The sequence below is a fragment of the Pygocentrus nattereri genome, chromosome 9, assembly GCF_015220715.1.
Source record: "Pygocentrus nattereri isolate fPygNat1 chromosome 9, fPygNat1.pri, whole genome shotgun sequence".
Lineage (NCBI taxonomy): Eukaryota > Metazoa > Chordata > Actinopteri > Characiformes > Serrasalmidae > Pygocentrus > Pygocentrus nattereri.
In genome coordinates, this window is record NC_051219.1 from 26352241 (window position 1) to 26369088 (window position 16848).

General features: G+C 39.2%; 1 protein-coding gene across 1 annotated transcript; it reads left to right on the top strand.

The window, feature by feature from the left end:
- Positions 1–185: 185 nt before the first annotated feature.
- Positions 186–16202, top strand: zgc:114123 (uncharacterized protein LOC569174 homolog). The gene is made up of 16 exons (XM_017698187.2): positions 186–593; positions 676–707; positions 2460–2639; positions 3288–3413; positions 6353–6415; positions 8196–8372; positions 9595–9675; positions 9838–9964; positions 12244–12362; positions 12474–12522; positions 12976–13109; positions 13732–13845; positions 14416–14483; positions 14584–14611; positions 14743–14870; positions 15619–16202. The coding sequence occupies exons 1-16, from the start codon at positions 338–340 to the stop codon at positions 15785–15787; spliced, it is 1851 nt and encodes a 616-aa protein (XP_017553676.1). The 5' UTR covers positions 186–337; the 3' UTR covers positions 15788–16202.
- The last annotated feature ends 646 nt before the right edge of the window (positions 16203–16848 follow it).

Below are 16848 nucleotides of genomic sequence, written 5' to 3' on the forward strand. Positions count from 1 at the left end.
AATAGTTGTTTTGATTGAACATTGACTACAGGATAGTCTTTGAATTCACCAAACTATTGTACGTGCTTTGGGTTGTTAATCCTGAAACTGGGGAGTATCCAGAATGATTAGGCCTAAGGTTGTGCTGTGGGCGTGGCCTGTAGAGCTTCAGCTGATTGCAATTAGCTTAATAGCGCTCTGCCTTTGTTTGGCTTTGAAGAAAAGACTATTTCACCGTTTCTTTGGCTTTGTTTCCAGGTTTGGCGTTTTGGTGATGCACGGCCTCTAAATTGCCTGTTACACGAGACATAAGCCGCATTATCAGCCTGTTTAATACCGCTACGCTGTGTTTCCTCCAATGGAGCGCTGCGTTTTCACGCCCAGCGCCTGTCACGTAGCTCTGAGCGACATTCTCGGGTTGCAGAACCAGCCGGTCTGTGAGGAGCAGGCCTGGGCGCTCTGCTACCAGCTCTGCTCCCTGCTGGAGCCCAATTTCACCGGAGATCTCGGGGGGACGTTTGGCTCCTGGAAGTCCTTTAGGCTCCCAGGACCTGAGGGCATCTTCTTCTCACACGACGGCAGCGTCTCTCTGAGAATAGACAGCAGCAAGACTGGTAAGACAAGACTGCCCCCTCTAAACTTCCCTCAGCCGAGCTGCTCGGACTGACCTTGTTTACCACGATCTTCTTCAACCAGGTGAGCAGTTTGTCATGGAGACTGAGGATCAGGTAAGCAGCTGTTCAGCCTCTGGAATGTGTGCGTGAGTAAATGGTGAACACGCAAAGGCGTTCAGAGTTGTTAACAGTGATAGGGTCCACCTCTGAAAGCTCCTTCACAAAGATATTTCATGAAATGGTTATGAATACGTTGCCACATTATTTCACAGTCGTTTTGGTCTTAAACACGTTTTGTAAAAATGTTTATGGTATAGGGATTCATTCTGGGTGTTAAAAGGCAAAATAACCCCCACTAGACAGATTTATCACTATTCCATCATCACCATTACTTACACAAACTTTTACACACTTAAAAGATAGTCCTTCAGGGCTTCTTTAGTAAAGATTGTGGTTCTGTGTAGAACCATGACCACCCAAATAACCATTTGTATGGTGAAATGGTTCTTCAGAATGTGTCGTATATGGTCCTAACCTTTTTGAAGAGCTTATCACCACAAAGGGTTCTTCAGACCTTTTTGTTACTGTATAGTACCATTTCAGAAAGGGTAGGACTGTATACAACACATGCTCCATCAATTTGAAGAACATTTTCACCACGCAAAGAACAATTTCAGCATACAAATGGTTACTTGGGTTGTCATGGTTCTATACAGAACCCTTCATCTTTTCAGGAGTGTTGCATTATCTGGGTTGTAGACGTCACAACTCTCGGTTCCTATCACCACTGCTGTAAAGAAAGACAATAAAGCATTTCACATCAAATCACTCGGAATGACATTTTGTCTCAATGATGGAATTATGCATAAATTTGAAAAATTGGTGGACTTTGTCCAAAGTAATATAAAGGAGCTATGCAACTAGAAGTCCTGTATGTTTTGCTCACTTTGTGAGAAACCCCTCCCTTGTAGCTCCAGAGACTGTGGACTGCACAGTTTGTTGTCTGTTCTCTAGTCCTACATCAGTGGTCAGCTTCTGACCTCACAGTTGCTCTTGTCCTCATATGTTTTGAGTGGCGGTCCACTCTTAACATATCACATTTCGGTGTGTCTTTCTTTTTAAGTGTCAGCGCTTACTCCTGTTTTTGACAGAGCCTTGGCTCAGGGGTGTCTTTGGACCCTAGCCAGATTGTACTGGCTTAAAAGGGAATTCCATCCCTTTTTTTTTGGTAATTTAGTCATAATGAAGTTGTTGACCTTTAAAGTCATTCAGAGCAGTTTGTTGTGGAAAGGTCTATTGCAGAGACTTTGATTTCTTTACAGTGGTGGTGAACGGAACCAGGCGTTGCCATGAATACAACACGCGTATAGCCGTTTTTTTTGCTATCCAAGAACATCAGTGAATCTTGAGTTTTATATGGAATGTTGCTTATGGTATCATAGTGATAAATCTAAAGACGTAAGTTTTCCTTGGGAACCGTTTTGCACTGCATGTACCTCCTTAAGGTATGTTTTAGACCAAAATCTTCTCAAAACTATCGTGAAACAATGCCTCAGACTTTCTGTGAGGGAGATTTTAGAGGTGGACGTCTGGTTCCGATCAGCACCACTGTGAACAATTCTGACTCGGTAAGTTTCTCTAGAACAGAGCACTTTGCACCAAACCGCTCTGAATGACATTTTACATAGGAGCTGTTTTAATTATGAAGAAATATAAAAAAAAAGCAATTTTTGTAAAATGCTGTAGATAAAAGAAAATTGGAGGCAGTCTTTGTAGAGAACTTTACAAAGTGAACCTGTATGGTTAGTATTTCTGACAAAATGGCCAATGAAGTACCTTATAAGCTTTCAGTACATGTTTCCCTAGACTGTAGATTACGTGGGCCGTCTGATGTACTCCTGTCTTGACTGGGGTCTCGGAGCAGATGTGGAAAGGGAGCTGGACGAGACCCTGGAACTGCTGGTATCTCAGATGACCAAAGTGGACATCAGGCTTGGAGCAGAACACTGTTTTCAGCCGATAAGCACCATCACTGAAGTCCTCCAGGTAGGCTGGCCTACGAGCTGAAAGATGAATACCTTTTCACAGAGGCCATAAACTGCAAGTTCCACCAGTTTTTAAGCTCTCTCAGTTCATTTAGTCCACCTTATTTTTCCTGTTTCCGCTGTATTTTGAGATTATGGCCGAAATATCTGGTTGGGTAGCGCAAGCAAGGTTTCTCAATATTTAAGCTAAGTCGAGGAACATGTGCTTACTTTGTCAACTTATCGTTTCATGTCAAATTAACCATCTCTGAAGTGTTTCTGGGCGACTGCAATCTGTGGTTGTCAATAGAGCTGAGCAGAACTGAAACTATGACCAGAACAGGAATGTTCGGGAGCATAAGCCTCTCAAGAAAATGCAGAGCTTCAAAAGACACAAACGTGACTTCATCACTGCTTATTATCAGTTATTAAATATTGAGTTGTCCCCCCCCCCCCCCAATGATATGAGACCTTTAATATGTAAATATCCTCTTCTAACTTGCACCTCTCAAAACTAAGGCTCCTCAGTGGTTCTGGGCCTGGACGAACAGTGCAAGGATGGACCTTGTAGCTGTACAGACTTTTTACATTGTCTCTTGAAAGGTTCTTAAGGGAACTGGAAGTGTTTCTTCTCTGGTATCAACTCATTTTGGCACCTTTTATGTTGCAGGTTTGTGAGGAACGTCTTTATAACCCTAGCCAGGCAGCTCAGCATTACAGAAGCGTGTGTTCCACCCTTTACTCGCACACAATAGAGCTGTGCCACTGTCTGCAGATCATCCAGCAAACAAAGGAGGTGAGGAGAAGCCTGGATCCTTACTTAAAGGGCAATTCCACCAATTAAAAAAAAAAAAGTAAATAAAATAAAAATAAAAAAATGAAAATGGTGCAGTAACAGCGCTACAGCCTGCAGAATGTGTTAACTGGCAGAGTGGTCCTGTCCCTGTCCTGCAATCTGGAGACAGACCTTTCTCTCCTGAGCAGCTCTAAACTCTGCTGTGGCTGTTTCTCCGGCGAAGTCGATCCTCAAAGGCAGGTCAGCTCATGAGGATTTTGTTAGGAGATTGCCTATCGTTTCACATGACCTCGTTCATAGTCGCATTTATCTTATCTTTTCTTAAAGTTTCTGCACTTCCAACTTAAAGCACCTTCCCACATCCCGGCATTGAGGCGTTTTAGGCAGCTGAGAAATGTGGTTTCTGTGTGAGTATCTCCGTCTGGTGTGATCTTTGAGCTTTGTAACTTTGCAGGCTGTTTACATGCACAAAAATCTACACCACACAAAAAAGAAAAGCATGATAGATCCCTGTAACGCTGAGGCCTTATCACCTCTGTCCCAGACAAATCCAGATGGAAAGGAGCTCTTATTAAAGACTCGTGCCATGCAAAGCTGTGGTTGGCTACAAAAATGGATGCACAAAATGACGAAACAAAGAATCAGAATTCTCAGAAACAGCTGCAGGTTTTAAGGGAAGTGCTTCAAATAATAGTAAACTGATTCATAAAGATGCTTTTAACTTTTAGTCATGACACAAAGTTTAAAATGACATGTAAAAATCTTAAAGCTAAACTCAATTGTTGGACTGTTTTACATGTGAGATTTCATCTCATTGGTTTGAATTGAGGCCTCATTTTTACCATCATGGGTTTTAACATGCTGAAATTTTATTTCCTATGGCAAGCATTTTATTTCCTGATTTCCTGATCACACGTGAAAATTAAATTTCCACTAGTAAATATTAAATATTGATTAATACATATTCAGTTTTGGCTTGTAAGAAGTACATTTGTAGTAGTCAAGTCATTGTAAATTGAAAAGTAGGGTTCACAAATAAAACTAGTCGCAGGAAAATCAACTTTCACATGTAATTAGTCTAAACACATCAGTCTTCTTCCTCCTGATGTTGGCCTACAACTGCAGTTGTTAGAAGGTTTATGGGAAAATTACCATCAGAGTAGTTCAGGTGTTTTTTTTTGTTTTTTTTTTGTGGTGCAATGCATGTTAACTTGCCAGTGTTCCTTATTTTTGAATGAGCAAATGTGTCATGCTATTTGCTCTTAATGTCACAGTAAATCTGGGTGTGTTTCATGAAACTGGCGCAAATGTATCTTTTTGTTTGCGCCTCTCCTGTAAGGTGAGTTTACCAAAATGGGTGCCATCTTTTTTTTGAACGCACAAGATGTAGTGCTGCTACAAGCGCAATCCATCCTTATTTGAGAGGATCAGTTTTAGGTTGATCTAGGCACGTATCGAGCATAAGGAAGCCAGAGTCTCAGAAGGGTATGGAAAAATTGGTGCAATTTCTCTTTTAGGTTCTGACCTCCAATACTAAACTTGGTACACATCAAAAAGCCCATTTCCTGGATGTGAATTAAGCCAAATCATGAACTAAACTGCAGTGCCAGTGGTGTTACTCTGTTAACTTCATTTAGTCTAGGTCATTTAATCTGAGTCTGGGAAGCTGGCCAAAGGGATCTGGTGATGCAACACAGTATTAAACATCCCCTCTTCCCATATTTCTTGAAACATGTTGTTTGGATAAAGTTCAAAATGGGCAAATATTTTTTGAAAGCTATTATTTCTTCGTTTCAATATTGGTATTGTGTTTGTACTATTTTAAAATAAATGTAGTTGTATTGTTTTTATTCATGCTTTACAAAGTGTTAACTGGCTTTATTTATTGTTATTTATGCTTTATAAAGTAAAACGCATTTGTAAAACTTTGGGCAAAATTTAACTGCTTGCAGTAGAAAAATTAATGTTGCATAGAAAATGACCCAGAAGTTTTATAGATATTACTTTTTTTTTTAAATATACAAAATACAACCCCATTTCCAAAAAAGATAGGATGCTGTGCAACATGTAAATAAAAACAAAATGCAATGGATGTGCAAATAATGTAAACCATTTATTTAATTGAAAATGGTACAAAGACATGTTGAAATTGAGATTTCATTGTTAAATATATGCCCATTTTGAATTTCATGCCAAGAACACATTCCAAAAAAGTTGGGATGGTGGCAACAAAAGCCTGGTAAAGTTGTGTAATGCTTAAAAAAAAAAACCCTGGTGTATAATTGGCAGCTTGCACTCAGCGAACAGTTCAAAAGCCAGTATTCATGGTTGTATAGGGGTGCATTAGTGCACATGGTATGGGTGATGTACACATCCGTGAAGGCACCATTGATGCAGAACAATATATACAGGTTTTAACATCTGCTGCCATCCAGACAACGTCTTTTTCAGGGAAGGCCTTGATTATTTCAGCAAGACTGTCAAATCACATTCTGCACGTATTAGAGTCTGGGTGCTAAACTGGCCTGCCTGCAGTCCAGACCTGTCACCCACTGAAAACATTTGGCACATTTTAAAATGAAAAATATGAAAAGGAGACCATGAACTGTTGAGCGGCTAAAATTCTTTATTGAACAGGAACGCATTTCACTTTCTACAGCTGTCAGTCTCCTCAGTTCCCAGCCATTTGGAGTGTTGTTTACTACCGTTTCATCACCTCTTCTTTTAACAAGTCCCAACTTTTTTGGAACTTTTAATGAAAGGGTTAAATAATTTGCACATCATTGAATTTTGCTTTTATTTACAATTTGCATAGCGTCCCAACTTTTTGGAAATGGGGTGGTAGCTTGTGGTTTATAGAAGCAAAAGATTTTAATGAAGAGATAAGCATACATTGATGGTTGACCAAGTTGAATTAAATGAACTCTTTATTATCTCAGAGTCTGCAGAAAATGATTGTGGAATCAGAGACCAGTCTAGTCCCGAACATGACAACTAACTGGGTAAGTAAATATAAAGCCTTGTCAGTTCTGAAGGTCTACTTTTTGTTCATTTAAATGTACAGTTAAGGTAAACAAGTGCTATAATCATGGAGGCTGTAACAGATCCAAATAACTTGTTGCATATCATGGACTTGAGTGGTATTAAAGGGGAATTTCACCCATTTAAAAATAAATAAATATATGAATAAAAGTGGTGCATAGTACTGTAGTTAAGATGTGAAGTCATTGAGTGGTTTGGTGTGAAATGGTTTATTGTGGAGAAGCTCACTCTTGATAGTTGCCAGATATCCCAGTGTCTACAACAGAAATGTATGTGTTTATTTACTATAATACATCTCCTTCAGAGACTATTTTGCTTTACATGTTCCTCTCTGTTATAAAAAAAAATAAAATAAAATAGGTGGAGAAAAAAATCCACATAGACATTTTATGCAGAACCCTTCTCCCATCGTAAAACAAAGTCTCAGACATCAGTGAATTCATAACGGTTTCATGTAATAACTTTCTGTCAGGGAGGTTTTAGAGGTGGACATCTACATTTACATTTACGGCATTTGGCTGACGCTCTTATCCAGAGCGACTTATACTTTGATCATTTTTTACACAGGTAGGCGAAGGTGGTGTTAGGAGTCTTGCCCAAGGACTCATATTGGTATAGTGTAGGGTGCTTACCCAGGCAGGGAATTGAACCCCGGTCTACACCGTAGAAGGCAGAGGTGTTAACCACTACACTATACCAACATCTGGTTCCTGTCACCACCACTGTGAACCATTCTGACTCTAAGTTTCTTGGCACTCTTAACAATGATGGTTCTACAAGGGTTCGTAATAAAGCAAATGGGTTTTATATGGAAGCATGGATGCTCAAAGAACCCTTTGTATGATTGAAGGGTTCTTTGCATCATGAAATTGTTCTTCAGATTGATAATGTGCTCTAGACTGTTCTATGTAGAACCTTTTGAAAAAGGGTTCTAAATAGCACTGAAAAACATTATGAAGTTGAGCTTGTTGCATTAAAAGAACCCTTTTCGGAGCTTTATAGAGCCCTTGTCAAAAAGGTTCCATATAGAACCATCTACCGCACATTTTCCATTGCTTTTCACATTCATCGACTCTTGCTAAATTTCCTTCAGGATCAATAAAGTGTCTGTCAGTGCGTGTGGGGGGGGGGGGGGGGGGGGGGAGTGCGCCTGTGTGTGGTGGAGAGAGTGCGTGTGGGAGAGAGTGCGTATATCCCCACAATGGTTGTCTGTCTGTCATTTAACTATGGTAGATGTTCAACAATGTGTTTGGGAAACCGTCTCTGGATGACTTACAGTAATTTATTTATGCCAAAACTGAAAAATCGGTGGAATTCCCCTATATCTGGCTTTTTAAGATTAAGTGCCTTGTTGTGAGACTAATATGGGTAAACTTCACCTCTGCATTTAACCCATCCATGCTGTGAAACACATTTGCACTAGTGAGCGCACACTAGGGGGCAGTGAACATACTTGCTCAGAGCGGTGGGCAGCCCTATCTGCAGTGCCCGGGGGGCAGTCGTAGGGTTCAGTGCCTTGCTCAAGGGCACTCCCGTCACGTTTTGTTGGCACAGAGGCTCAAACCAGCAATCTTCCGGTCACAAGGCTGGTTCCCTAACCTCCAGCACACTTTTAAAGTCATTTTTGGGTTGCCAGATTGAGGCTCAGTTTAACTCCTATTTTGTGACTTTTTATGAGTGTTAATGTGAATAAATCTTTTAAATGCGGACAAGTTTAGTTCAGGAATTCTGGTTCTTCAGAATGGCGCTCAGGAGTTTGGGTGGAAGGACCTGATGGAGGAGCTGAGCAGAGGTGTGGTCTTGCACCCCCCGAAGGCCACACTGAGCACTAGTGCTTGTCTGCCTGTGGACACGTCACCATTCAGCCAGCTCCTGCAGGACATCCAGCTCAGACGCTACACACTCCGCAAGGTGCAGGTCAGCGCCCCCGTCATGTTCTCCTTTACTTATTTAGTTATTTGAATTCTTTTACTCTTTACTGTGCTTCTATTTTATTCTGATCTTTTTCTTTTAGTTCCTTTTTAATTGCTTGTCATCGTTTGGATTAGCTGAGTTTAATTAATTTATTTTTAATCTTTTATTCTCCTTTTGTAATTGGATTTGGTTGTATATAATATGTAGTGATGTAAAACCTGAGTTTTAGTGGAACAGTATAAGAAATATTTAACTTCATGACGTTAACTTCATAAATCATGACGTATGTACAGAATGATGTATATACCTATACACAGTTAGGGGAAATATACTGGAACTGTACAGTTTTGATTTCATTTTGATTAAAAACAAAACTGTCACACTTTGGGATGATAAGTCTCGTTTTCAAATGTTGTTGATTAAAGCCCAACACAAATATTTGCAATTGATTGCAGACGTTTGGGCACCTCTGACCAAATTATTTAATTAAGTGGAAATTGTAAAGTATTAAAATACATAACAAAACAAAGCAGTGCATATGGCTTGTGAAAATGTTTGTGCAACCTCCTATGTCAGTACTGGTAATCCCCATTTGGCTAGTATCACAGTGTGAAAATGCTTGTTGTAGCAAGGTAGGAGACCTTTGTTTGGAAATTTCCAACCAGAGGGAATGTCACTCAGTCTGCAGCATGAGATCAAAGTTACCCCTCCAGGATATTTAGTAAAGTCAAAGAACTGCGATGGCCAATCCAAAATCTTCAGCCTGCGTATCTTGTTCATGGTGAATTTTGGAGTATGTTCACTTTCCTGTTGCCAGTCGGTCTTCCACCTTCCATCACTTCAGAAATGAACAAAATGTGATGTAGCCAGGGGTGCACAGACTATTGCAAACATCTGTATATTTAAAGATGAAATTGAGGGTCAATTTGGCAACAATCCACGTCAATAAGAAAAAGGTAAAAGAGCCCGTGAAAGGTCAGTTTTACCTAAGTGAATAGTGATTAGTAATCATTTATTTGTACCGTATTATTAGTAGTGCTATTGGTGGTGGTAGCAACAATAACAATTTAAACCAAGCACCAGCATCTTATTCTTTACTGGAAGAAATTATACTTTTTAAGTACATATTTTGTTAAAACCTGCAATACCCCCCTCTAAACCCTGTAGTAAACCTTGTGTAAACTGTGCCATGAATGTGTCTTTGTGGTCACTCTGTTTTGTGCAGGCAGGGAGGAGTGGTCAGAGCAAATCGGACCCTCATCAGGCACTGCTCGAGGTGATACGGTCGGGGCCAAAACTGCGTCCAGTGAGTATTTGTCTTATTAGTGAACGTTAACTGTTTACACTGTGTCCTGATGTCTTTATGTAACTGTATTCTGTGGTGGAAGAATTACTGGCCTGTCATTTTGTCGTTCCAAAAGTTCCCCTCTTGTTTCTGAAGACCAATCTAGTGTGTCTTGTTTTCCAGGTCTCTGAGCGCAACCTAAAGCCCAGAGTCCAAAACCCCAAGCATGAGACCAGTCTGCATGAACTGCTAATGCAAGAGATCCGCTCAGCTGACCGAATGAAGCTGCTGAGAAGACAGTCTTACAAAGGTAGGGATTTGCTGTTATATTATCTTCTTTTTGAAGGTAGATATTAAAGCTGTGGTTTAGTTACAGTCCTGGAGGATCTCTGTGCTTTGGAGGACTTCCCCCTCCAGCAGAGCAACTAATGAGGAACTGAGGAGTCCAGTCAAGTTAAAGTGGAAATTTGGCAAAACCTACAGCCCACCCCCCAACCTTTATCCCAAATTTAGTTGATCAGTCAAGATAAGTTTGATGTCTAAAGTCTGTTTCTTTAGTTTTAGTGCTGAAATTATGAGGCTAGTGTAGCTAACATAATGGAAGCAGGTTCCCTGAGGACCAGTTTGAGATGAACTCCTCTAAAGCCTCATTCACCAATAATTTTTCCACAAAGATTCTGATATTCCTCAGTGTTTTTTCTTATTTGGCGTTTGGTAAGAGCAGAACCTTGAGGCACAAAGGTGCGAAACATTCTGTGGTTTAAGAACACGTCTTGAATCTGACAAACTTTTTCATAGGACCTTTCTTGAGGTCAAATGTGAGTGTGAAGTTTGAAGAATCTCCACATAATGTAAACTTTAAGAAAAACCCTTATAAAACTTTTAAACAGGGTTCTTTAGGAAACCAGATGTGGTTGTTCTGTGCCCTCGCTCAGAGAATCCCTTGTAGCACTGTCATTTTTGGAGTGAACACACTGCAGGCCTAAATTACCCTCATACTCCGTGTGGAGTTGGTCAGTAATCTCTACCGGTCTTGATATTGTGCACTGTAGTGGTGTCTATTAAATGTTTCGATACAGCCTGAAAATCAGTTTTCTGTTAACGTTTGTTTTCAGTTTATTGGAGTGTTATAAATGTTTTATAAAGTTATTATATTGCCAAAGCCAACAGCTATTATTGTGGGTTTAAGCTAACAAGCAGTGTGCTTTTACTCCCTGTTCTTGATTTCGAGGTAAAGAGTAAAGTCTGTCCTCATTGTGGGCTTGTTTCATTTTTATTATACTAAATGCACTGTAATCTATGGAAGCCCATTTCTGCCACTGAATAAGTCATAACAATGAAGTTTTCCCATAATTATGACTTTCATAATTGACATGGCATCTCATAACTGACTTACTTTCTGATGATGTGAGAATATTTTATAACTTGGTATCTCACACTTGCTATTTCATATTATACAACAGTTAGTTCCGGCCACGCAAGCTGATTGGTTAGGAGGCGTTCTAACAGTGCTGTTATTTCACTGTAACAGCAGTTTTTTGACAAACACTAGTACTCCTCTGAGATGCTGTTGCTAAGCAGCAACTTTGACGGGTGTAGGAGACGCTCAAGACCCAATACCAATCGCCGACAAAATGGGCTGCAAGATGCTTTACAGACTGGCTGGAACAAAACAAGGAGCTGGACAGTGAACTGCCGACTGTGCGGCAGTGAGCAGAACTCGTTACTCTGACGTAGCAACAAGCTGCTTGTTAAGTAACTTTAATTTGTTAGAATGAACTGCTAACATATTAAGCGCTGCGTTCAAGGCCCAGTTTACTTCATTTGTTTAAATGTTGTGTAAAAGCAATAGAACACTGGAGGTCGTGTGTTGTCGCTATGGCATCATAGTTGTGGTGATCTACGGCAACTAAATCACAGCTGTAATTTTATTTCGTGATAACACACTCCCTCTCGCGGTCTATTGCCCTAAAGGACATCTTTTCTCCTAATTATTGTTTAGTACCTGTTAGGACTTGCTATCTAACCATATTGATCTCATAATATAGAGAAGGTTTTTCACATTTTTAACTTATAATCTCAGTATTGTGACTTAAAAGGTTTCTTTGCATAGAAGAGCCTTTTTTGTGTCTTTAAAAAAAAAAAAAAAACCTCAAACCAACATATGTATTAGAATCTCACTAGTAATTCTCATTATTGGGAGATTGCAAGTCATTTTTGTGAGAGATTTGGTCATAATTATGAAATCCTCAGACATGATGCAGATGGTGTCATCATAGTTACGAGAAACATTATTATGACCTATGTGGCCCTTTTTCCAAGTGGTTGGAAAGTGGTGGTTTTCAGAACAATCAGTATTAAACTGAGTACTTTATTCACTCCAGACTGTTGTATGTATGCTTTTGATACCTGTGCCTATTATATTGAGAGGCTTGTGTTGAACATCGCAGTATGTTGTGTTGTCGCAATTCTGATAAAGTTTGTTTGTTCAATTCGTCACAAAGTTTTCATTTTTGCATGATTATTTCAAGGCCATGCATCCGTGGGCTCCTGAAAGTTTCAGCTGCCTCTTTGTTAATCTTGGTGCAGGTACTGTGGAGACTGGCTCAAACGGCCTCGTGCCCATCTACGAGGACTCTTCACATGAAGATACGTCATTCTTTCTGAATTCAGTTCCCAACCCAAGCCAACAGGGGGCGCCCTCACAAGTAGGCGCTATCGCTTAAGTGCTTAGATTTTCATATCTACTGTTCACCCAGATGTTAAGTTGTAAAAAGTATAATTGATTGATTTATTGATTATTTATTTATTTTTTATAGGGAGGGACATGTAAAGGCAGTTCTCTTACACCGGAAGACAGTTTTGCAGGTACTAAAGCTTCCAGTTCATCTTGGCTTGAACAAAACAATGGCAAAGACTGAAGATCTTGTTTAGATTATGATTGGCTTACTATTCTTATTGTACTGTCTTACTATTCTTCATCATGAAACACCACTTTTATGATGGAGTGATTATTATAGTGTGTTTACTGTTTTTAAAAATGCAGTGCCTTCGCAAATGTGACTGGAAGTAGTCTTTTTGCCATAGTGGAGTATAGACATTAAGATTACACCAATATATATATATATATATATTTTTTTATTGGGAAATTCACTTCTAGTACTTTGTTTAAGCTCATATTTTATCACTGTAATCAATTATCATCATTTAACACTCAACTCTATGCAATTGAATCAATCAATCAAGCAATTCAACTCATTTTTCCCTCCCTGTAGGCCAGCATTAATGCTGTCTTGTGGTGTGATTCTCGGGTCTGTACAGGTTCAGGTGATCGAAGTCTGAAGTTCCTTCCTGCTCTCTCTTCCACGCCACAGAGTCCGACTACAGGCTGTAGGCTTTCTCGAGGAAAACGACGCACAAGATCCTTCACCAGCAACTGGGAGCCACACCAGCTTGTGTGTAGCAAGTTCAAAGGGGATCTCCACTGATTTTTCTAAATTTCTGCATTTATTAAATGGTTGAGATGTAAAGTCCTTCAGAGTGGTTTGGTGTGATGCTTCATTCTAGATCTCTTCATTCTACCTCACAAAATTACGTGCAATGGTTAGGAATACATTGCATATAATACAACCTGTCAGCATGTCAGTCAATACAGCATGTCAGACATTATCATAATTTTTATTCATAATATATGTACATAATGAGATGCAATCATTCTCAGATACTTTTCAACACTCCATAGAAACATTCAGAAGACACATGTAGGCTCACTGGTGGTTTTGGATATTAAATAAAACTGCTATATGTGTTGCGGTCATGGTGACCCCTGGTTCCCATCACCAACACTGTAAAGAAATTAGAACGTTTATCTGCAGTGAGAGGCTGAAGAGATAAACAAGACACATCTGAATGTAAAATGTTAAATTCTGAAATTTAATTTTAATTCAAGTTTGAAGTGACATTTTCAGGTGTGTCGGGTTTAAATTTCTAGAGCAACAAGTTGGTGTTCTCAAACTTTTTTTAAAACTTGTATATATGAATTATTTATTTATTTGGGCTGTTGTCATTGATTGAAAGGCACTGAAAGACAAAGCGTCTGTTCCCATGACGATTGCTGACGTGATTAAAAAGCACTATTCCGGCGAAGGGAGTCCGAACACCACGTCGTGTGACGCCTACAGGAGCTGGCGGGTGAGTCCAGCACCACTTTCAGAAGCTTTTTATATTGAAAGACATTAAGATATGAATGTACAGTAAGTGCAGACTTTGCTCTAGCCTCAGTTGTCAGTGCCAGAGGAGAAGTCGGCTTCAAATACAGGAGTCGGACAATGTGTTTATAGAATGCGTTAATAATCAGAAAATGACATTACAGCTTAAATGGCCTTGAAAGGACAGTTTAATGGACAACTTCATGTTTTAAATTACTGATCACTTATTTGCCCAAATTTGGAGAAAATAAGCTTATTCAGAACGTATTTATTGCTTTCAGTAATCCAAAACCATGTGTATGTATAACTGCACTCTGCTGTTGCTTTTAGTTTGCTGCTCATGGATTTTATCCTGAGCACTGTCTAGTGTAGTCAGAAGGTGCTAAAGTATCACTTTAAAACCTGTTTAAAAGCTTTATTTAAATGACAGAGCTGCAGTCATAGATTGTCATAGCAGCGCTGCAGCCGGGTATCAGGCTGCACTAGCAGCCTGTTCCCTGTAAAACCAGCAATTTGTTCCCTGTAAAATGTTATGCTTCTTTTTCTTTGTCAGGTTTGTTCATGTTGTACAAAACGAAGTCTGTATTTCACCTGGCACAACTTCTGTTCTCTTTGCAATAGGTACGATTAATAATAATATTATTATAATTTTTTTGTGTGTCAATCTGCTCAGCATTGCAGATCATAGATTTTTCTGATTTTCTTTGTGTACTGTTTATAGGGTCATATGTCCAGAGTGTTGTGTAGAGGTAAGTTTTATTAGTGCTCGTGCATCAGTTGCTGTTACAATGTACTAAACAGCTGAATGATTTGCTATTTGAGCTTATTTTTTCATTTGTTTTAAAATATATCCCCTCATCTGTGCAATACTGCAACAAAGATGCATCTGCCATTGAAATGGTGCATCAACCTTCCCCTAAGCTTCTTTAAGAAAATCGTACTGAATAAAGAAAGTGAGCAAAGCCAAAGAAACTTCTGGAATGAACGCTGGTCATGGGACCCATCCCGGTGAGTAAAACATCATGCTGTCAAATGACTTCAAGGCCTGTTAAAACTGCAACTACTAACTGTTTTTTTTTGTTTGTTTGTTTGTTTGGTTTTTTTTGGACTATAATTAATCTATTGACTGTTAATCAGTTAATTAACCAATTGGAGCTACCTGCCCGATTAATTTCTTCTCTTGTGGTGCAGTGAAGCAGTAGAAGCCATATCACCCCCACACTTCCTATAGTGTATTACAAACGTCAGAATGACTGTGGCTCACATAAACGAATGACTGTGGCTCACATAAACGAATATGCCAAAACTACAACAGCAAAATGGATATTGAATACTTATTTGAAAGTCATTCTAAGTAAAAATTACTTTGTTTTCTTAACTGCATATTTGCTTGAAAAAGACACCAGGCATATTTTCCTTTTGTGTAACCACTGGCCCATAGATTGTTGTTGGGGGAAGGGGGTTGTTGCAGTGAATGCTGGGACTTGTAGTGCATGGTTGAAACAGGCTAATAATTTATAAATGATTTTGAGGGCCGAAAAAGGACTGGACCAAATGGATCATATAAATATTACAGAGCATTATAAAGTAATCAGTTCTTGGAGGGCAGCAATGTTCACTTGAAAACCAAAGTACTCCGGTATGGTTTATTATTTAAACATGTTCTCTATAATGTTGAGATGATCCACTAAGCAACATTGACACTGTAGTACACTACATGAAGTGTATGGCTTCTGTTTTATTTGTCTCTTTTCAGGGTCCCTCTGGTTCTAGAAGCTCGCCTGCCCCGCTCTGTCTCTCTCCACAGGCTGGCTATGAGAGACTGGCACAGTCAGGATGTGTGTGTGGGCTGCCAGGGCCTTCTCCTCGAGGCATGCGACACAGTCCATTCCCACTGCCCAATTACAGTCCCTCAGGAGATTTGACCCTCTTATTACACCCACTCTAATCCCTCCCCTGAACTGGCTGATTCTCATTGGCTTTGTCTCATCTCATCCTGGCACTCAAAGCATTTAGTGCTTATGGACATTGCGAGTGGATGCTGGGACAAAATTCTTTGTGCAATTGGTTTAATTTTTTTTTTATTATTATTATTTCCACACCTAATGTTGGTGCCTTTAAGACACCTACAACACTGTTTCCTCCTTTAGCCACTGTCACTGTGGAGGTGTGTGTGTGTCGTTCGTTTTTGATTATTTTTGTTGTTGGGCTAGAGTGAGTTGTTTTTGGGCTGCTAGATCACAGTGGACATTCACTCGTAACAGCGTTCTAGTTGTATAAAATGTTAAATATTTTAAGATCCTTTTAAACATCCAAAGGGAAATAAATATATTTTCCATATTTACTGTCCTGTTTTTAAATGCCATGAAGTAAAAATGTATGTTTTTTGCAAATAAAAGCAATATAGAAAAAAATATAGGAAAATTGATCCATCATACTCCATTATATTTTTGCCCATTTACAGCCATGTACAGTCACAGAACAGGCACAGTATATACATGTAACTGTCAAATTGGCCAAACATCATTGTCTCACTAATAAAATATTCATTCCTTATATTTAAAATGTTTCTACAACCCTATTTCCAAAAGGTTGGGAAGCTGTTAAAATGTAAATGAACAGAATGTACAAATCATTTAAACCCTACATTTAATTACAAATGGTACAAAGACGACATATCAAATGTTGAAACTGAAGTATTTTATTTTTTTATTTTTTTTAATATATAATTTTAAATTTGACACCAGCAACTAATATCAAAGCAAGTTGGGACAGGAGCATGTTTACCATTGTGTTTCATCAGCTCTTTTACAAGACCCAAGTGTTTGGGAAGTAGAGAGACCAACTGCTGTAGTTTTGAAAGTGAAATGTTTTACCAGTCTTGCTTGCTGTAGGATTTCAGCTGCTTATCTGTTCAGGGTCTCGTCATTTTTTTATTTCATAATGCAGCCAGTGTTTTTAATGGTTGACAGGTCTGGACTGCAAG

Bases quoted from the DNA above. Each gene is read 5' to 3' on its own strand.
- zgc:114123 (XM_017698187.2), top strand. From the start codon at position 338: ATGGAGCGCTGCGTTTTCACGCCCAGCGCCTGTCACGTAGCTCTGAGC. The intron at 594-675 runs GTAAGACAAGAC...TTCTTCAACCAG, and splicing joins AATAGACAGCAGCAAGACTG to GTGAGCAGTTTGTCATGGAG. The intron at 9,676-9,837 runs GTGAGTATTTGT...CTTGTTTTCCAG, and splicing joins CGGGGCCAAAACTGCGTCCA to GTCTCTGAGCGCAACCTAAA.